General features: G+C 27.0%; 3 protein-coding genes across 3 annotated transcripts in view; all 3 read left to right on the forward strand.

Moving 5' to 3' along the window:
- Positions 1 to 3,909, forward strand: part of LOC124955387 (cytochrome P450 4C1-like) — a 4,509-nt gene extending 600 nt beyond the window's left edge. Inside the window, exons 2-10 of the mRNA XM_047509747.1 lie at positions 266 to 375; positions 567 to 657; positions 815 to 1,012; positions 1,455 to 1,524; positions 1,685 to 1,811; positions 2,384 to 2,450; positions 2,548 to 2,660; positions 2,953 to 3,190; positions 3,415 to 3,909. Of these exons, the coding sequence (XP_047365703.1) occupies positions 266 to 375; positions 567 to 657; positions 815 to 1,012; positions 1,455 to 1,524; positions 1,685 to 1,811; positions 2,384 to 2,450; positions 2,548 to 2,660; positions 2,953 to 3,190; positions 3,415 to 3,755 (1,355 nt within the window). The 3' untranslated portion in view covers positions 3,756 to 3,909. The remainder of the gene's footprint in view (positions 1 to 265; positions 376 to 566; positions 658 to 814; positions 1,013 to 1,454; positions 1,525 to 1,684; positions 1,812 to 2,383; positions 2,451 to 2,547; positions 2,661 to 2,952; positions 3,191 to 3,414) is intronic.
- A 992-nt stretch (positions 3,910 to 4,901) lies between these two features.
- LOC124955555 lies at positions 4,902 to 20,535 on the forward strand. The gene is made up of 21 exons (XM_047510143.1): positions 4,902 to 5,114; positions 5,404 to 5,513; positions 5,706 to 5,796; positions 5,954 to 6,151; positions 6,592 to 6,661; positions 6,824 to 6,950; positions 7,602 to 7,668; positions 13,567 to 13,679; positions 13,972 to 14,209; positions 14,430 to 14,769; positions 16,497 to 16,572; positions 16,616 to 16,778; positions 17,065 to 17,174; positions 17,368 to 17,458; positions 17,645 to 17,842; positions 18,289 to 18,358; positions 18,520 to 18,646; positions 19,070 to 19,136; positions 19,234 to 19,346; positions 19,629 to 19,866; positions 20,021 to 20,535. Exons 1-21 carry the CDS (start codon positions 4,952 to 4,954, stop codon positions 20,359 to 20,361), a joined length of 3,111 nt encoding a protein of 1,036 aa, XP_047366099.1. The 5' UTR covers positions 4,902 to 4,951; the 3' UTR covers positions 20,362 to 20,535.
- On the forward strand, positions 11,032 to 12,193 carry LOC124955389. The gene is made up of 3 exons (XM_047509748.1): positions 11,032 to 11,243; positions 11,542 to 11,651; positions 12,068 to 12,193. Exons 1-3 carry the CDS (start codon positions 11,081 to 11,083, stop codon positions 12,137 to 12,139), a joined length of 345 nt encoding a protein of 114 aa, XP_047365704.1. The 5' UTR covers positions 11,032 to 11,080; the 3' UTR covers positions 12,140 to 12,193.
- Positions 20,536 to 22,293: the final 1,758 nt, after the last annotated feature.

The following is a 22,293-nucleotide window of genomic DNA, read 5'->3' on the forward strand; positions in this document are numbered from 1 at the left end:
TTGTATATGTAATATTATATGCATACGTAAAACATGTACATGTTTACACACATGCAATTTATATGTATATATATACATGTACAATTATACATAAATATGTAACTCGGTATAAGGTAAATAAATATAATGATTGATCATCAAGTCCACATACTGTGACGATCGTTTAAATAATGTACTTAATTTTGTGAAGACGAAAGAAAAGAAAAAGAAGTACAGGAAACACACGTGTAACTAAACCGAAATTTTCTGAAATATTCCTTTTTAGAATATCATAAAACCTTCTGTCAATACCCGACTCGATATAAAGAAGGTATTTATAAAACATGGATCGGATATGAAGCAGTAGTATACATTTACAAGCCCGAATATATAGAGGTACGTAAATATATGAAAATATATTCTAGAAAATCATGATGGATGCCATAAGATTAAGAAATAAACATTTATATCCATATTGATATTAAAATGTATTATTATTCTTATTATTATCGATGTTGAAGGATTGATAGGATATTTTATTCTGCTTAATTTCTTACTTTTTGTTTTCTTTTTTCATTCGTGCTCAGGTCATCCTCAGAAGTACTACGAATATAAAGAAATCAAGTATTTATGATAGCCTTAAGCCTTGGTTAGGATATGGTCTTGTAACATCGTCTGGTAAATCTATACACATATATATACATATATACATGTATAATATATATATGTATATATATATATATTTCTTTTTTCTTGTTAACGAATGGCGATAAATATTTTCCTATACATATATAATAAAATAAACAAATAATACATAATAATTCATCGCTTTCAGGTTCTAAGTGGCATCAAGACAGGAAATTGATTACCCCGGCATTTCATTTTTCTATGCTCGATAATTTCATGATAGTAATGCTGGAAAAGAGTGAAATTTTGATCGATCGTATAGAGAAAGAAATTGAGAAAAATATTGGAAAAAATGCAGTCAATATTTATCCATTGCTTGCTGATTTTACGTTGGATGTCATATGCGGTAAGTTCACTCAAATGTCTTTTAACAGGCAATATCCATCAGAGATAAACCTCTGATGAAAAAATTGCTATACAATTTTGTCGTGACACACATACATATATATGTGTGCGTGTAAAATATGTTGATTTTCCATAAGAAGGCAGCATACATTTAAAGAGTTAAAAAAGAAATCGATCTTTTTCAAAATAATATCTTTTTTGTTATCCTTTAATAATATTACTAAGATATCTGTTTTATATATTAATAAAATTGATTACATGTTATAAACAGAAAAAGAAAAAGTGATCATATAAATTGATTTTTTTTAATCCGATCAAATTGTACGTAACTGGTTAACACGGTTCTGCAAAAGCGCCTTCCTTTTTTTTTCGTGAAAAAAAAATTTCTATTTTTTATCGACTGTTTCATCTTTTTCTATTTTCTTTTTATTCTTTTTTATCAGAAACAGCAATGGGGGTTAACGTATACGCGCAGGATAATACAAAAACTGGCTACCCCAATCACATACACAAGTATGAGAGTGTTATGATACAAAAATGATTATGTTAAACGTAAAGAATGATTGTTTAGAAATTTTATTTATTTATTGATTTATTTACTTATTTATTTCTTTCTATTTATTTATTTATTTAATTTATTTATCTCTTTATCCATTTTCCCCACATATTTCAGAGCGGCGAATGTTGCATTGTATCGTCAGTTACGTCCTTGGATGAAACTCGATTCGATATTTGCATTGACAGCAGAAGGGAAACAATTTTATTCGTCGGTCAAGGAAATACATCGTTTTAATAGAGAGGTAGAACAACAGTTATATCTTGTTTTCTATTTTCACATCAACTTATATATGTATGTATATAAATTTCTTCTTCATCTACCAAAATTTCCTCGTGAAAATAGTGCATTAATATAGATTTTTATATGTATATACGTATATATGTATATTTATATATATATATTAACAATACTAATATGATTATTATTAATAAAATAAATGTCCAGCATTTATAATAAAATGTCAATACGTGATATAAGCGATCAGTATCGCAACGATTGATAGAAAAATTATTCGTAATTTAATAAAAATATTTCTGAATGTAATAATTTGTCGATAATTTAAATAGTTGATAAATATTTATAATAATCTCAAGAGCTGCTAGATACAGCCCAAACGTAATTTAGTCCAGACATTTACGCTTATTTATATTCATTAAGAATTTATATTAAATATAAATATTTTATTTTCAATGCTAATCCAAGTATTAATATATACTATCATTCTTTTTCTTTTTGAATATATATCGTTAATTCATATTAATTACAGCCAAATCAATATTTTCCAATAGTATCGTAACACGTTTTATATTACAGGTGATAAAGATGAAAAAGGAGGCTCGTCGGAAGAAATGCCAAGATGACAGTGAAGTTGATGAATTAGGTAATAAATTATTTATTTTTATCAAATAGCAACCTTTTTTCCACTTTCATCCTTCGACACACATGAGTGATCAACTGTAAAAATGTTGACGTTTCAGGTAGAAAAAAAAGGAAAGCCTTCATAGATATCTTATTAGATATCAATGAAAATAATTCTAATCAGTTGTCGGAAGAGGATATGAATGAACAAGTAGCTACAATAATGTTCGCTGTAAGTAAAAAAAAGAGAAAAATCGGAAACAGAAATCGATGAACCGATTTAAACTCCATCGAAGAGGAATAATTTCATTTATACGTAACAATGAAGAATTTATAGGTTTTCTCTATGAACAAATATTATTAGAAAATGTAAAATATTAGGTGGCATAAGAATTTAAATTCCAATTTTTTGGAAATCAAATTTTTTAATTTTTCAATTCCTTAAAATTAATATATTAAAATATTTAGAAATAGGATCTATAATCTGGTCCTTAATGATATTATAACATTAATAACATGATTAGGGTCATGATACTAGTGCTACCGCTATTTTTTGGACATTGTTATGTTTGGCAACAGAACCTGAAATTCAAGATAAGGTTTACGAGGAACTGACGGTTGTATTCGACAATTTGGACGGTCCAATTAGCATGAATGCAATTTCCCAATTTAAATATTTGGACAGAGTATGCAAGGAAACTTTGAGGCTCTATCCTGTAGTACCTAAATATTCACGACAAATAACAGAGGAAATAAAGATAGGTAAGTAAATATATATAAAAATTCGTATTCGTCATTTAAAAGTAAAATGTATATACATATATATTTATATTATATATACTTTATACATAACATATGTTAAACATTTTATCGACATATATACATACATATATATATATATATATATATATATATATGTGTGTGTGTGTATGTGTGTGTATGTATATATATGTATATAATTATTTGTTTTTTTTTTATTTTTTCAGGTAAATACATAATTCCGAAGAATACAATATTGTCAATTCATGCTTATGGTGTGCATCACGATCCCGAAATTTGGACGGATCCTGAAAAATTTGATCCGGACAGGTTTTTGACCAATGAAATGCAATATAGGAATCCTTACTCATATTTACCATTTAGCGGCGGACCAAGGAATTGTATTGGACAGAAATTCGCGAATATACAACATAAATTGGTTATAGCTATATTGTTGAGAAAATGGATGGTCAAATCTGCGATTCTAAGAAAAGATATCAAAACGTATCAATCTGTCGTTTTACGACCACTGGATGATGTATATTTACATTTTATACCGAGGAAATAAGACCCCAGAGAGAGAGAGAGTGAGAGAGAGGGAGAGAGAGTTAGTTTCTTTTTCTTTCGATAAAATTCATATTTTTTGTATTATCGTTAATAAATTACATTCAACGAATAACTTTCTGTTCCTACGAATTACGAATTTTCCGCTTTGAAGATGGTTTATAATATAAAATAGAAAATGAACTTACATTTGATAAATGAGATTTTTTATTTTAAATGTATCTTTATAATTGAATTGTGCAAACTAATAATTGTTACGGAATAATAATATTCTTTATCATTAAGTAATAGTGGACATCTTTTTTAAAAATAAATCATATCAAATATATATATATATATATATATATATATATATATATATATATATATATTCTATAAGAAAAAAAAAACTGAAAAAAACTAAAAATCATGACGAATATTCGGGTTTTAACTTCCAAAAATCTAATGATCTCCTTTTAAGTCGTTCGAATAAGAAACTTCATTTATTCCTATATTTTCATTCGTGCATGTTATCTGAAATGGTATAATAATTATAGTTGGTTTTAACGTTTATTTCTTTCCTTTTCCTTTCCTTCTTTTGTATTTCGTTCCTTTTTTTTATTTCTTCCTTTCTGGTAAACTGTCGTTTTTCTAATATGATGTTGCTAAGGGTCATAACACTTTCATTTTGAGTATATTTTAATTATAGGAGGAATAATAATTGACAAAAGAGACAGAGAGAGAGAGAGAGAGAGAGAGAGAGGGAGAGGGAGAGAGTTTTGTTTCCTTTTATATTTTTTTTTTTTTATTTACAAAATATCAACGATAATTATATTCGCATGATAAGAAAATTATATGCACTTTATAGATTCACTATCGTTGCTGAAAAAGAAAAGGGGAAAAAGATAAAAATATTTCGAAATTCTAAGTCGTAAAGTATAGGGTAACATAATAATTATAGATATCACGTGACCTCGCTGAATGTTTTTTATAGCCGAATATGTTAGTAGTAAGGGAGGAAAATACGAATTAAGCATATTTAAGATTATTAATAGTAAGTACTATAGTAACCGTTCCAACAATCGTCCATAAATTTTATTGTTTGTACAGTAAGAGCTTTTTAACTATAAAAGAACATATGAGCTCTATTTTCTCTTTCAAACGGCGCAGAACTGCAAGACGATTAGTATTTTTAACATATAAGTCAAATAACATTATAAAATGATATTGACGATTATTCTAATTTCTCTGTTAACAGTTATATTTATTAATATTCTGTCGAAGTTGTATAAATTTTATGTTTTTCGTAAGACGATTAATAAAATACCTGGTGATGCATCCTTCTTCGGTACCATAATCAATTTCAGCAGATTATCAAAAGAAGGTAAACTTATTTTTTTTATCGATTTTGTATATGTTATATTATATATATACGTAATACATGTACATAGATATACACATAGAATTTATATGTATATATATACATGTACAATTATACAAAAATATGTAAATCGGTATAAGGTAAATAAATATAATGATTGATCATCGAGTTCACATACTGTGACGATCGTTTAAATAATGTACTGAATTTTATGAAGAAGAAAGAAAGGAAAAAATGTATAGGAAACACAAGTGTAACTAAAGCGAAATTTTTTTCAATTTGTCTTTTTTAGAATATCATAGAATCTTCTATCAATACACGGATCGATATAAAGAGGGTATTTGTAAATTATGGATGGGATATGAAGCAATAGTACACGTTTACAAGCCTGAATATGTAGAGGTACGCAGATATATGAAAGTATGTTCTAGAAAATCTCGATGGGTGCCAAAAGATTGAGAAATAAACATTTATATCCATATTGATATTAAAATATATTATTATCCTTATTATTATTGATGTTGAAGAATTGATATGATATTTCATTCTGCATATTTTTTTCCTTTTTTCTTTTCTTACTTCCTTCGTGCGCAGGTCATCCTCAAAAGTACTACGAATATAAAGAAATCAAGTATTTACGATGGTTTTAAGCCTTGGTTAGGAGATGGTCTTGTAACCTCGTCTGGTAAGTCTATACACATATATATACATATATACATGTATAATATATATATGTATATATATATATATTTCTTTTTTCTTGTTAACGAATGGCGATAAATATTTTCCTATACATATATAATAAAATAAACAAATAATACATAATAATTCATCGCTTTCAGGTTCTAAGTGGCACCACGACAGGAAGTTGATTAACCCGGCATTTCATTTTTCTATGCTCGATAATTTCATGATAGTAATGCTGGAAAAGAGCGAAATTTTGATCGATCGTATAGTGAAAGAAATTGAGAAAAATATTGGACAAAATGCAGTCAATATTTATCCATTGCTTCTTGATTTTGCGTTGGATGTTATATGCGGTAAGTTCATTCAAATGTCTTATAACACGCAATACCCATCAGAGATAAACCTCTGATGAAAAAATTGCTATACAATTTTGTCGTGACACACATACATATATATGTGTGCGTGTAAAATATGTTGATTTTCCATAAGAAGGCAGCATACATTTAAAGAGTTAAAAAAGAAATCGATCTTTTTCAAAATAATATCTTTTTTGTTATCCTTTAATAATATTACTAAGATATCTGTTTTATATATTAATAAAATTGATTACATGTTATAAACAGAAAAAGAAAAAGAGATCATATAAATTGACTTTTTTTAATCCGACCAAATTGTACGTGACTGGTTAACACGGTTCTGCAAAAGCGCCGTTCTTTTTTTTCGTGAAAAAAAAATATCTATTTTCTATCCATGTTTCATCTTTTTCTATTTTCTTTTTATTCTTTTTTATCAGAAACAGCAATGGGGGTTAACGTATACGCGCAGGATAATACAAAAATTGGCTACTCCGATTACGTGCACAAGTATGAGAGTATTTTGATATAAAAGTGATTATATTAAACGTAAAGAATGCTTGTTTAGAAGTTTTATTTATTTTTATTTATTTATTCATTTCTTTATTTATTTATATTTATTAATTTACTTTATTTTTTATATCTTTTTTCTCTGTACCCTTCCTATTTCAGTGTGACGAATGCTATAATATATCGTAATTTACGTCCTTGGTTAAAACTAGATTCGATATTTGCATTGACAGCCGAAGGGAAGCAATTTTATTCATCGATCAAGGAAATACATCGTTTTAATAGAGAGGTAGAACAATAATTATATCTTGTTTTTTATTTTCACATCTATATATATATGTATATATATAAATTTCTTCTTCATTTACCAAAATTTCATCGTGAAGATAGTGCATTAATACAGATTTTTATATGTATATACATATATATGTATATTTATATGTATGTATATATATATGTATTATATATATATATTTATTATATATATATATATATATATATATATATATATATATATATATATACTCACAATATTAATATGATAATTATTATTTATAAAATAAACGTCCAGCATTTATAATAAAATGTCAATACGTGATATAAGTGATCAGTAACACAACGATTGATAGGAAAATTGTTCGTAATTTAATAAAAATATTTCTGCATGTAATAATTTGTTGATAATTTAAATAGTTGATAAATATTTATAATAATCTCAAGAGCTGCTAGATACAGCCCAAACGTAATTTAGTCCAGACATTTACGCTTATTTATATTCATTTAGTATTTATATTAAATATAAATATTTCATTTTCAATGACAATCCAAGTATTAATATATACTATCATTCTTTTTCTTTTCGAATATATATCGTTAATTCATATTAATTACTGTCAATTCAATATTATCAAATAGTATCGTTACATGGTTTATATTACAGGTGATAAAGATGAAAAAGGAGGCACGTCGAGAGAATTGTCAAGACGACAGAGAATTTGATGAATTAGGTAATTAATTATTTATTTTTATCAAATAGCAACCTTTTTTTCACTTTCATCCTTTGACACACATGTATGATAAACTGTAGAAATGTTGATGTTTCAGGTAGAAAAAAAGGGAAAGCCTTCATAGATATCTTATTAGATATCAACGAAAATCATTCCAATCAGCTTTCGGAAAAAGATATGGATGAACAAGTAGCTACAATAATCTCCGCTGTAAGTAAAAAGAAAGAGAAAAATCGGAAAAAGTAATCGATGAACCGATTTAAATTTCATCAAAAAGGAATAATTTCATTTATTTATTTACGTAATCATGAAGAATTTATAGGTTTTTTCTACGAAGAAATATTATTAAAAAATATATAATATTAGATGGCATAAGAATTTAAATTTCAATTCTTTGGAAATCGAATTTTTTAATTCTTCAATTCCTTAAAATTAATATATTAAAATATTTAGACATAGGATCTATAATTCACTCTTTAACTATATTATAACATTAATAACGTGATTAGGGTCACGATACTAGTGCTACCGCTATTTTTTGGACATTATTATGTTTGGCAACCGAACCTGAAATTCAAGATAAGGTTTACGAGGAACTGAAGAATGTATTCAACGATTTAGACTGTCCAATTAGTATGAAAACAATTTCTCAATTGAAATATTTGGACAGAGTGTGCAAGGAAACTTTGAGGCTCTATACAATAATACCTAAATTTTCACGACAGATAATAGAGGAAATAACGATAGGTACGTAAATATATATAGAAATTCATATTCGTCATGTAAAAGAAAAATGTATATACATATATATTTATATTATATATACATTTAACATAACATATGTTAAACATTTTATATATATATGTATATAATTATTTGTTTTTTTTTTTTTTTTTTTTCAGGAAAATACATAATTCCGAAGAATACAATATTGACAATTTATGCTCATGGTTTGCATCACAATCCCGAAATTTGGACGGATCCAGAAAAATTTGATCCGGACAGGTTTTTGACCAATGAAATGCAATATAGGAATCCTTACTCATATTTACCATTTAGCGGCGGACCAAGGAATTGTATTGGACAGAAATTCGCGAATATACAACATAAATTGGTTATAGCTATATTGTTGAGAAAATGGATGGTCAAATCTGCGATTCTAAGAAAAGATATCAAAACGTATCAATCTGTCGTTTTACGACCACTGGATGATGTATATTTACATTTTATACCGAGGAAATAAGACCCCAGAGAGAGAGAGAGAGAATGAGAGAGAGAGAGAGAGAGAGAGAGAGAGTGAGAGAGAGGGAGAGAGAGTTAGTTTCTTTTTCTTTCGATAAAATTTATATATTTTGTATTATCGTTGATACATTAAGTTCAACGAATCACTTTCTGTTACTACGAATTACGAATTTTCCGCATTGAAGATGGTTTATGAAATAAATTAGAAGTAGAACTTATTTTTTTTATATTTATATTTGATAGGTGTGATTCTATATTTTGAATATAACTTTATAATTGAATTGTATAAAATAATAATTGTTGCGGAATAATAACTTTCGGAATAATATTCTTTCATTAAGTAATCGTGACCTTCTTGTTTAAAAATAAATCATGTCAAATATATATATATATATATATTATAATAGTAAATAATGGTAACATTATCTGTTTATTATGACAAAATGTTACAAATTCTGTTTGTAAAAATAGTAGAATATATTTACATACCATATCTAATATCAGTAGTCGATGTATTGCACTAATAAGACTATTGCATAGTTATCATTATTAGTTTTGAAATGATTTAAAATTCAGTAATTACTTTTAATACGGACAATGCAATTTCTATAACATCACTACTTTGGTTGTTTTATTTATCTATTCATTTATTTATATTCATTTTTTTCTTTTGCTTCTTTTTTCGCTATTAATAGAATCGTCCAACGAATTCTTTAAACAGTGAACCTAAATTTATCCTTCTTACCGGCTATTCTCCTACTTCAACCTGTTCCTCCATTCCACACTTCTTAGTCAAGAATTAACGAATAAAAGATGTTATTCTTGTTTCTTTCATTAATCAAATTTCGATTAAGTCATGTCAATATCCGACGGAAGTAATTTTTCTCGATGTGAACTATTTAATTCTCAAAAAATTGTTCGCGCACTGTGCAGATTCCATATCTGTAATGCGCTTTATGTAGATTGTTGTTTTTATCCTGAAATCTACAAATAATAATATCAATTTTTATTATTATTATTATTATTATAGTCAGGATGATGAATGGATCGATTCGGTGCATCAATGTAACGGAGAAAAAGATAAACGTTTAGTAACTATACGTGACAAGCACGAAACAGGCTAACATTTTGAACACAATCGAAGTCGGTAAGATCGACTTATGTTAAGATGAGAGATTTTGAAGAACACGTATTTCAACGATGGTCGAATATTTAGATATCGAAAAGAAGGATTCCATAGGAAACAGAATTCTTAGTGCTCCGGTTTGCGTCGAACCTTATCATGTTGTTTCCTCCTTTACATATATATTTATATTTTATAAGAAAAACAAACTGAACAAGACTAAAAACAATGACGAATATTCGGGTTTCTTCTTGCAGAAACATAATGGTATCTTGTTAAATAGTTCAGATAAGGAACGTCATTTATTTCTATGCTTTCATTCGTGCAAGTTATCTGAAATGGTATAATAATTATAGTTGGTTTGAACGTTTATTTCTTTCCTTTCCCTTTCTTTCTTTTGTATTTCGTTCCTTTTTTTTATTTCTTTCTTTCTGGTGTACTGTCGTTTTTCTAATATGTAGTTGCAAACGGTCATAGAGCATTTACATTTTGAGTATATTCTAATTATAGAAGAAATAAAAATTGACAAAAGATAGTGTGGAAGGGAGAGAAAGAGGGAAAGAGAGAGAGAGAGAGGGAGAGATAGTTTTGTCTTCTTTTATTTTTTGTTTTTTTTCTTTAATTACAAATTGTGTAATATCAACGATATTTATATTCGCATGATAAGAAAATTATATACGCTTTTTGTAGATTCGTCATCGTTGCTGAATTGTCTAGTAAAAATAAAAGAGAAAAAAGATAAAAATATTTTGAAATTATAAGCCGTAAAATATAATGTAACATAACAATAATAGATATCACGTGACCTCGCCGAATATTTTTTATTGGTAGGAATAAGGAAGGAAAATAAGGAATTAAGTATATTTAAGATTATTCATAGTAATTGCTATCGTAATCGATGTAACAATCGTCCATAAAATTGTAATGTTTGTACAGTAAGAGCTTTTTGACTATAAAAGAACATACGGTTCCTATTTTCTCTTTCAAACATTGCAAAACCGCAAGACAATTAGTATCTTTAACATATAAGTCAAATAACATTATAAAATGATATTGACGATTATTCTAATTTCTCTGTTAACAGTTATATTTATTAATATTCTGTCGAAGTTATATAAATTTTACGTTTTTCGTAAGACGATTAATAAAATACCTGGTAATGCATCCTTCTTCGGTACTGTAATCAATTTCAACAGATTATCAAAAGACGGTAAACTTATTTTTTTTTTTAGCGACGATTATATTTATATATAATATTACATATATACATAATACATGTACAAAGTTCTACACATAAAATTTATATATACATATATACATATACAGTTAAAGATATCTATGTAACTCGGTATTACGTAAATAAATATAATGATCGATCATTGAGTTCAGATATTGTGACGATCGTTTAAATAATGTACTTAATTTTGTGAAGAAGAAAGAAAAGAAAAAGAAGTATAAGGAATATAAGTGTAACTAAACCGAAATTCTTTTTAATTTTTCTCTTTTAGAATATCATAAAGCCGTGTGTCAATACACAGTACGATATAAAGAAGGGATTTGTAAATTATGGATGGGATATGAAGCAGTAGTATACATTTACAAGCCTGAATATGTAGAGGTACGTAAATATATGAAAGTATGTTCTAGAAAATCATGATGGATGCCATAAGATTAAAAAATAAACATTTATATCCATATTGATATTAAAATGTATTATTATTCTTATTATTATCGATGTTGAAGAATTGATATGATATTTCATTCTGCTTATTTTTTTCCTTTTTTCTTTTCATTCAAGCGTAGGTCATTCTCAGAAGTAGTACGAATATAAACAAAGCAAGTACTTACGATAGCTTAAAGCATTGGTTAGGAAATGGTCTTATAACCTCGACTGGTAACTCAATACACATGCATATACATATATATATATATATATATATATTTCTTTTTTCTTGTCAATGAAGGGGAATACATATTTTCGTATATGTATATAATAAAATAAACAAATAATACATAATAATTCATCTTTTTCAGGTTCTAAGTGGCATCACGACAGGAAATTGTTTACCCCGGCATTTCATTTTACTATGCTCGATAATTTCATGATAGTAATAATGGAAAAGTGCGAAATTTTGATGGATCGTATAGAGAAAGAAATGGGGAAAAATATTGGAAAAAATGCAGTTAATATTTATCCATTGATTGCAGATTTTACGTTGGATGTTATATGCGGTAAATTCTTATAACACGCAATATCCATCAAAGATCAAAAAATTGCTATACAATTTTCTAAAGACAAACACGCACATATTAATGTGTGCATTTAAAAAATGTTGATTTTCCATAAGAAGGTAGCATACATTTAAAAAGTTAAAATAGAAATCGATTTTTTTCAAAATAATATCTTTTTTTGTTATCCTTTAATAATATTACTAAGATATATTTTTTATATATTAATAAAATTGATTACATGTTATAGACAGAAAAAGAAAAAGTGATCATGAAAATTGACTTTTTTTAATCCGACCAAATTTTACGTAACTGGTTAACACGGTTCTGCAAAAGCACCTTCCTTTCTTTCGTGAACATAAACTGTCCTATTTTGTATCGACTCTTTCATCTTTACCTATTTTCTTTTTTATTCTTTTTTTCAGAAACCGCAATGGGCGTTAACATACATGCGCAGGATAATACAAATACTGGCTATCCCGATTACGTACAGAAGTATGAGATTGTTATGATATAAAAATGATTATGTTAAACATAAAGAATGATTGTTTAGAAAGTTTATTTATTTATTGATTCATTTAATTATTTATTTCTTTCTATTTACATATTTATATAATTTATTTATCTCTTTATCTATTTATTATTACGAATTTCAGAGCGACGAATGGTGTATTGTATCGTTATTTACGTCCTTGGTTAAAACTAGATTCGATATTCGCATTGACAGCCGAAGGGAAACAATTTTATTCGTCGATCAAGGAAATTCATCGTTTTAATAGAGAGGTAGAACAACAGTTATATCTTGTTTTCTATTTCACATCAACATATATATGTATGTATATAAATTTCTTCTTCATCTACTAAAATTTCATCGTGATGATAGTGGATTAATATAGATTTTTATATGTATATATATATATATATATATTAACAATACTAATATGATTATTATTAATAAAATAAACGTCCATCATTTATAATAAAATGTTAATACGCGATATAAGCGATCAGTTTCGCTTATATCACGTAAAAATTACAACGATTGATCCAAAAATTATTGATATCGTATATCGTTAATTCATATTAATTACATCCAAATCAATATTTTCCAATAGTATCGTAACATGTTTTATATTACAGGTGATAAAGATGAAAAAGGAGGCTCGTCGGAAGAAATGCCAAGATGACAGTGAATTTGACGAATTAGGTAATAAATTATTTATTTTTATCAAATAGCAACCTTTTTTCCACTTTCATCCTTCGACACACATGAGTGATCAACTGTAAAAATGTTGACGTTTCAGGTAGAAAAAAAAGGAAAGCCTTCATAGATATCTTATTAGATATCAATGAAAATAATTCTAATCAGTTGTCGGAAGAGGATATGAATGAACAAGTAGCTACAATAATGTTCGCTGTAAGTAAAAAAAAGAGAAAAATCGGAAACAGAAATCGATGAACCGATTTAAACTCCATCGAAGAGGAATAATTTCATTTATACGTAACAATGAAGAATTTATAGGTTTTCTCTATGAACAAATATTATTAGAAAATGTAAAATATTAGGTGGCATAAGAATTTAAATTCCAATTTTTTGGAAATCGAATTTTTTAATTTTTCAATTCCTTAAAATTAATATATTAAAATATTTAGAAATAGGATCTATAATCTGGTCTTTAATGATATTATAACATTAATAACATGATTAGGGTCATGATACTAGTGCTACCGCTATTTTTTGGACATTGTTATGTTTGGCAACAGAACCTGAAATTCAAGATAAGGTTTACGAGGAACTGACGGTTGTATTCGACAATTTGGACGGTCCAATTAGCATGAATACAATTTCCCAATTGAAATATTTGGACAGAGTATGCAAGGAAACTTTGAGGCTCTATCCTGTAGTACCTAAATATTCACGACAAATAACAGAGGAAATAAAGATAGGTAAGTAAATATATATAAAAATTCGTATTCGTCATTTAAAAGTAAAATGTATATACATATATATTTATATTATATATACTTTATACATAACATATGTTAAACATTTTATCGACATATATACATATATATATATATATATATATATATATATATATATATATATATGTGTGTGTGTGTGTGTGTATGTATATAATTATTTGTTTTTTTTTTATTTTTTCAGGGAAATACGTAATTCCGAAGAATACATTATTGACAATTCATGTTCATGGTTTGCATTACGATCCCGAAATTTGGACGGATCCAGAAAAATTTGATCCGGACAGGTTTTTGACCAATGAGACGCAATATAGAAATCCTTTTTCATATATACCGTTTAGCGCTGGACCAAGAAATTGTATCGGACAGAAATTCGCAAATCTAGAACAAAAGTTGGTTATAGCAATATTGTTGAGAAAATGGATGGTCAAATCTTCGATTTTACGAGAAGATATCAAAATTTGTCAATCTGCTGTTTTACGACCATTGGATGATGTATATTTACGTTTTATACCGAGAAAATGAGAGGACTACAAAGAGATTGTGACAGAGTGAGAGAGAGAGAGAGAGAGAGACAGAGAGAGAGAGAGAGAGAGAGAGAATTAGTTTTCTTTTCTTTCGATAAAATTCATATATTTTGTATTATCGTTGATATATTGAATTCAACGAATCACTTCTATTACTACGAATTATGAATTTTCCGCTTTGAAGATGGTTTATGAAATAAAATAGAAACAGAACTTACATTTGATAGGTGAGATTCTTTATATTAAATATATCTTTATTATTTATATTGTACAAACTAATAATTGTTACAGAATAATAACATTCTTTAATATTAAGTAATAATGAACTTTTTTTTTTTAAATAAATCACATTAAATATATGTAGATATATTATAATAATAAATAATGTTAACATTGTCTGTTTATTATAACAAAATGTTACAAATTTCGTTTGTAAAAATAGTAGAATATATTTACATACGATATCTAATACCGAAAATCGATGTATTGTATTAATACTACTATTGCTTAGTTATTATCATTAGTTTAGAAATGATATTAAATACGGTAATTACTTTTAATACGGACGATGCAATTGTTATAACATCACTGCCTTGATTGTTTTATTTATCTATTTATTTATTTATTAACTTATTTATATTCATTTTCTTCTTTTTCTTCTTTTTTCACCATTAATAACATCGTCCAACGAATTGTTTAAACAGTGAACCTAAATTTATCCTTCTTATCGGCCATTCTCCTACTTCAACCTGTTCCTCCATTCCACACCTCTTGGTCAAGAATTAACGAATAAAAGAGGTTAATCTTGTTTCTTTCATTAATCAAATTTCGATTAAGTCATGTCAAAATCTGACGGATGTAATCTTTCTCGATGTAAACGATTTAATTCTGAAAAAATTGTTCGCGCACTGTGCAGAATCCATATCTGTAATGCGCTTTATGTAGATTGTTGTTTGTATCCTGAATTCTACAAATAATAATATCAATTTTTATTATTATTATTATTATTATAGTCAGGATGATGAATGGATCGATTTGGTGCTTCAATGTAACGGAGAAAAAGATAAACGTTTAGTAACTATCCATGACAAGCACGAAACAGGATAACATTTTGAGCAGACAGTCGAAGTCAATAAGATTGACTTATAATAAGAGCAGAGATTTCGAAGAACACGTATTTCAACGATGGTCGAATATTTAGATATCGAAAAGAAGAATTCCATAGGAAACAGAATTCTTAGTGCTATGGCTGGCGTCGAATCTCATGTTGCTTCCTCCTTTACATATATATATTTTATAAGAAAAAGAAGCAGAACAAAACTAAGAACCATGACGAATTTTCCCGATTTATCATCCGTAAACCTAATGGTCTCCTATTAAGTCATTCGGATAAGAAACTTCATTTATTTCTATATTTTCATTCGCGCAAGTTATCTGAAATGGTATAATAATTATAGTTGGTTTGAACGTTTATTTCTTTTCTGTCCCTTTCTTTCTTTTGTATTTCGTTTCTTTTTCTTATTTCTTTCTTTCTGGTGAACTGTCCTTTTTCTAATATGTTGTTGCAAACGCTCATAGAACATTTATATTTTGAGTATATTCTAATTATAGAAGAAATAAAAATTGACTAAAGATAGTGTGGAAGGGAGAAAGAGAGGGAAAGAGAGAGAGAGTCTTCATATATTTTTATGAATATTATTCATAAAATTTTAATATTTTTACAGTAAGAGCTTTTTGACTATAAAAGAACACACGAGTTCTATTTTCTCTTTCAAACGGCGCAAAACTGCAAGACGATTAGTAAGCAAGTATCTTTGACATATAAGTCAAATAACATTATAAAATGGTATTGACGATTATTCTAATTGCTCTGTTAACAGTTCTATTTATTAATATTCTGTCGAAGTTGTATAAATTTTATGTTTTTCGTAAGACGATTAATAAAATACCTGGTGATGCATCCTTCTTCGATACCGCAATCAATTTTAGCAGATTATCAAAAGACGGTAAATTGATTTTTTTTATCGATTTTGTATATGTAATATTATATGCATACGTAATACATGTACATGTTTACACACATGCAATTTATATGTACATATATGTACAATTATACATAAATATGTAACTCGGTATAAGGTAAATAAATATAATGATCGATCATTGAGTTCAGATACTGTGACGATCGTTTAAATAATATACTGAATTTCATGAAGAAGAAAGAAAAGGAAAAAAAAAATAGGAAACATAACTGTAAATGAATCGAAATATTGTTTAATTTTTCTTTTTTAGAATATCATAAAGCCTTTTGTCAATACACAGTTCTATATAAAGAAGGGATTTATAAATTATGGATGGGGTATAAACCAAAGGTATACATTTACAAGCCTGAATATGTAGAGGTATGTAGATATATGAAAGTATGTTCTAGAATACCACGATGGGTGCCATAAGATTGAGAAATAAACATTTATATCCATATTGATATTAAAATGTATTATTATCCTTATTATTATCGATGTTGAAAAATTGATAAGATATTTTATTTTGCTTAATTTCTTATTTTTTTTTTTTCCTTTTTTCATTCGTGCTCAGATCATCCTCAGAAGTACTACGAATATAAAGAAATCAAGTACTTACGATAGCTTTAAGCCTTGGTTAGGAGATGGTCTTGTAACCTCGTCTGGTAAGTCCATATACATATATATACATATATACATGTATAATATACATATGTATATATATATATATATATATATATATATATATATATATATATTTCTTTTTTCTTGTCAATGAACGGCAAATAAATATTTTCCTATACATATATAATAAAATAAACAAATAATATATAATAATTCATCGCTTTCAGGTTCTAAGTGGCACCATGACAGGAAATTGATTAACCCGGCATTTCATTTTTCTATGCTCGAGGATTTCATGATAGTAATAATCGAAAAGTGCGAAATTTTGATCGATCGTATAGAGAAAGAAATGGGGAAAAATATTGGAAAAAATGAAGTCAATATATATCCGTTGATTGCTGATTTTGCGTTGGATGTTATATGCGGTAAGTTGACTCAAATGTCTTGAAACACGCAATATCCATCAAAAATAAAACTCTGACGAAAAAATTGCTATACAATTTTCTAATGACAAACACACACATATTAATGTGTGCGTTTAAAAAATGTTGATTTTCCATAAGAAGGTAGCATACATTTAAAAAGTTAAAATAGAAATCGATTTTTTTCAAAATAATATCTTTTTTTGTTATCCTTTAATAATATTACTAAGATATATTTTTTATATCTTAATAAAATTGATTACATATGTTATAGACAGAAATAGAAAAAGTGATTATGAAAATTGACTTTTTTTAATCTGACTAAATTTTACGTAACTGGTTAACACGGTTCTGCAAAAGCACCTTCCTTTCTTTCGTGAACATAAACTGTCCTATTTTGTATCGACTCTTTCATCTTTACCTATTTTCTTTTTTATTCTTTTTTTCAGAAACCGCAATGGGCGTTAACATACATGCGCAGGATAATACAAATACTGGCTATCCCGATTACGTACAGAAGTATGAGATTGTTATGATATAAAAATGATTATGTTAAACATAAAGAATGATTATTTAGGAAGTTTATTTATTTATTGATTCATTTACTTATTTATTTCTTTCTATTTATATATTTATATAATTTATTTATCTCTTTATCTATTTATTATTACGAATTTCAGAGCGACGAATGGTGTATTATATCGTTATTTACGTCCTTGGTTAAAACTAGATTCGATATTCGCATTGACAGCCGAAGGGAAACAATTTTATTCGTCGGTCAAGGAAATACATCGTTTTAATAGAGAGGTAGAACAATAGTTATATCTTGTTTTTTATTTTCACATCTATATATATATATGTATGTATATAAATTTCTTCTTCATCTACTAAAATTTCATTGTGACGATAGTGGATAAATATAGATTTTTATATGAATATATGTTTATATGTATATTTTATATGTATATATGTATATTTATATGTATATAAATATATATATATATATATATATATATATATTTATTAACAATACTGATTTAGTCGGGACATTTACGCTTATTTATATTCATTAAGCAATTATATTAAATATAAATATTTTATTTTCATTGCTAATCCAAGTATTAATATATACTATCATTCTTTTTCTTTTTGAATAAATATCGTCAATTAATATTAATTACAGACCAATCAATATTTTGAAATAGTATCGTTACATGTTTTATATTACAGCTGATAAAGATGAAAAAGGAGGCTCGTCGAGAGAAATGTCAAGACGACAGTGAATTTGACGAATTAGGTAATTAATTATTTATTTTTATCAAATAGCAACCATTTTGCCACTTTCATTCTTCGACACACAAGTATGAACAATTGTAAAAATGTTGATGTTTCAGGTAGAAAAAAAGGGAAAGCCTTCATAGATATCTTATTAGATATCAACGAAAATAATTCTAATCAGTTTTCGGAAGAGGATATGGATGAACAAGTAGCTACATTAATGTTCGCTGTAAGTAAAAAAAAAGAGAAAAAGCGGAAACAGAAATTGATGAACCGATTTAGACTCCATCGAAGAGGAATAATTTCATTTATACGTAATCATGAAGGATTTATACAAACAAATATTATTAAATAATATAAAATATTAAATGGCATAAGAATTTAAATTTCAATTCTTCGCAAGTCGAATTTTTTCATTGTATAATTTCTTAAAATTAATATGTTAAAATATTTAGGCATACGATCTATAATCTGCTCTTTAATGATATTATGACATTAATAACATGATTAGGGTCACGATACTAGTGCTACCGCTATTTTTTGGACATTGTTATGTTTGGCAACCGAGCCTGAAATTCAAGATAAGGTTTACGAGGAACTGAAGGATGTATTCGACGATTTGGATGGTCCTATTAGCATGAATACAATTTCTCAATTGAAACATTTGGACAGAGTTTGCAAGGAATCTTTAAGGCTCTATACAGTAGTTCCTGAATTATCACGACAAATAACAAAGGAAATAACGATAGGTAAGTAAACATATATAGAAATTCGTATTCATCATTTAAAAGATAAATATATATACATATATATTTATATTATATATACTTTTAACATAACATACGTTAAATTTGTTATTTATATATGTATATTATCATTTGTTTCTTTTTTTTATTTTTTCAGGGAAATACGTAATTCCGAAGAATACGATATTGGCAATTCATGTTCATGGTTTGCATCACGATCCCGAAATTTGGCCGGATCCAGAAAAATTTGATCCGGACAGGTTTTTGACCAATGAAATGGAATATAGAAATCCTTACTCATTTTTACCGTTTAGCGCCGGACCAAGAAATTGTATCGGACAGAAATTCGCGGATCTAGAACATAGATTGGTTATAGCAATATTGTTGAGAAAATGGATAGTCAAATCTTCGATTTTACGAAAAGATATGAAAATTTATCATTCTGCCATTTTACGTCCTTTGGATGATGTGTATTTACGTTTTATTCCGAGGAAATGAGAAGACCACAAAGAGAGAGCGAGAGAGAGAATTAGTTTTCTTTTCTTTCGATAAAATTCATATATTTTGTATTATCGTTGATATATTAAAATCAACGAATCACTTTCTGTTTCTACGAATTATGAATTTTCCGCATTGAAGGTAGTTTATGAAATAAAATAGAAAAAGAACTTACATTTGATATGTGAGATTCTTTATTCTAAATATATCTTTATAATTTATATTGTATAAACTAATAATTGTTACGGAATAATAACATTCTTTATCATTAAGTAATTGTAAACATCTTTTTTAAAAATAAATTATATCAAATATATATATATTATAATAGTAAATAATAATAACATTATCTGTTTATTATAACAAAATGTTACAAATTCCATTTGTAAAAATAGTAGAATATTTCCATACGATATCTAATACTGATAGTCGATGTATTGGACTAACAGTACTATTGCTTGGTTATCATCATTAGTTTTAAAATGATTTTAAATGCGGTAATTACTTTTAATTCGGACAATGCAATTTCTATAATATCACTGCTTTGGTGGTTTTATTTATTTATTTATATTCATTTTCTTTTTTTCCTTCTTTTTTCGCCATTAATAACATCATCCAACGAATTATTTAAACAGTGAACCTAAATTTACCCTCCATCCCGGCCCCTCTCTTTCTTCAACCTGTTCCTCCATTCCGCACCTCCTGGTCAAGAATTAACGAATAAAAGATGTTATTTTTGTTTCTTTCATTAATCAAATTTCGATTAAGTCATGTCAATATCCGACGGAAGTAATTTTTCTCGATGTGAACTATTTAATTCTCAAAAAATTGTTCGCGCACTGTGCAGATTCCATATCTGTAACGAGCTTTATGTAGATTGTTGTTTGTATCCTGAATTCTACAAATAATAATATCAATTTTTATTATTATTATTATTATTATAGTCAGGATGATGAATGGATCGATTTGGTGCGTCAATGTACGGGAGAAAAAGATAAGGGTTCAGTAACTATCTATGACAAGCATGAAGCAGAATAACATTTTGAGCACACAATGGAAGTCAATATCTACCTATGATAAGAGGAGAAATTTCGAAGAACACGTACTTCAACGATGGTCGTATATTTATATGTCGAAAAAAAGGATTCCATAGGAAACAGAATTCTTAGTGCTTCGGTTAGCGTCGAATCTCACCATGTTGCTTTCTCCTTTACATGTATATATATGTATATATATATATATATACATATCTTATAAGAAAAACGTACTGAACAAGACTAAAAACCATGACGAATATTCGGGTTTCTTCTTGCAGAAACCTAATGGTCTCTTGTTAAATAGTTCAGATAAGAAACTTCATTTATTTCTATACTTTTATTCGTACAAGTTATCTGAAATCGTATAATAATTACAGTTGATTTGAAAGTTTATTTCTTTTCTTTCCTTTTCGTTTTTTTGTATTTCGTTTCTTTTTTTTTATTTCTTTCTTTCTGCAGAACTGGCGTTTTTCTAATATGTAGTTGCAAACAGTTATAGAACATTTACATTTGAGTATATTCTAATTATAGGAGAAATAAAAATTAATAAAAAAGAGGGTGGAAGGGAGAGAGAGAGAGAAAAAGTGAAAGAGAGAAAGAGAGATAGTTTTGTTTTCTTTTATTTTTTTTTTCTTTTATTTTTTTGTTTCTTTTATTTTTTTTTTTTTTCTTTAATTACAAATTGTGTCATATCAACGATAATTATATTCGCATGATAAGAAAATTATATGCAGTTTATAGATTCGTCATCGTTGCCGAATTGTGTAGTAAAATGAAAAGTGGAAAAAGAAAAAAATATTTTGAAATTATAAACCGTAAAATAAAGGGTAACATAATAATGAAAGATATCACGTGATCTTGCCGAATATTTTTTATAGCCGAATATGGCAGGAGG

The sequence above is a fragment of the Vespa velutina genome, chromosome 18 (genome assembly GCF_912470025.1).
Source record: "Vespa velutina chromosome 18, iVesVel2.1, whole genome shotgun sequence".
NCBI lineage: Eukaryota > Metazoa > Arthropoda > Insecta > Hymenoptera > Vespidae > Vespa > Vespa velutina.

Coding starts and splice junctions, on each gene's coding strand:
- LOC124955555 (XM_047510143.1), top strand. CDS start 4,952: ATGATATTGACGATTATTCTAATTTCTCTGTTAACAGTTATATTTATT. Junction 17,843..18,288: donor TGCGTTGGATGTTATATGCG/GTAAGTTGACTC, acceptor TCTTTTTTTCAG/AAACCGCAATGGGCGTTAAC. Junction 19,347..19,628: donor TAGCTACATTAATGTTCGCT/GTAAGTAAAAAA, acceptor TAACATGATTAG/GGTCACGATACTAGTGCTAC.
- LOC124955389 (XM_047509748.1), top strand. CDS start 11,081: ATGATATTGACGATTATTCTAATTTCTCTGTTAACAGTTATATTTATT. Junction 11,244..11,541: donor CAACAGATTATCAAAAGACG/GTAAACTTATTT, acceptor TTTCTCTTTTAG/AATATCATAAAGCCGTGTGT. Junction 11,652..12,067: donor ACAAGCCTGAATATGTAGAG/GTACGTAAATAT, acceptor CATCTTTTTCAG/GTTCTAAGTGGCATCACGAC.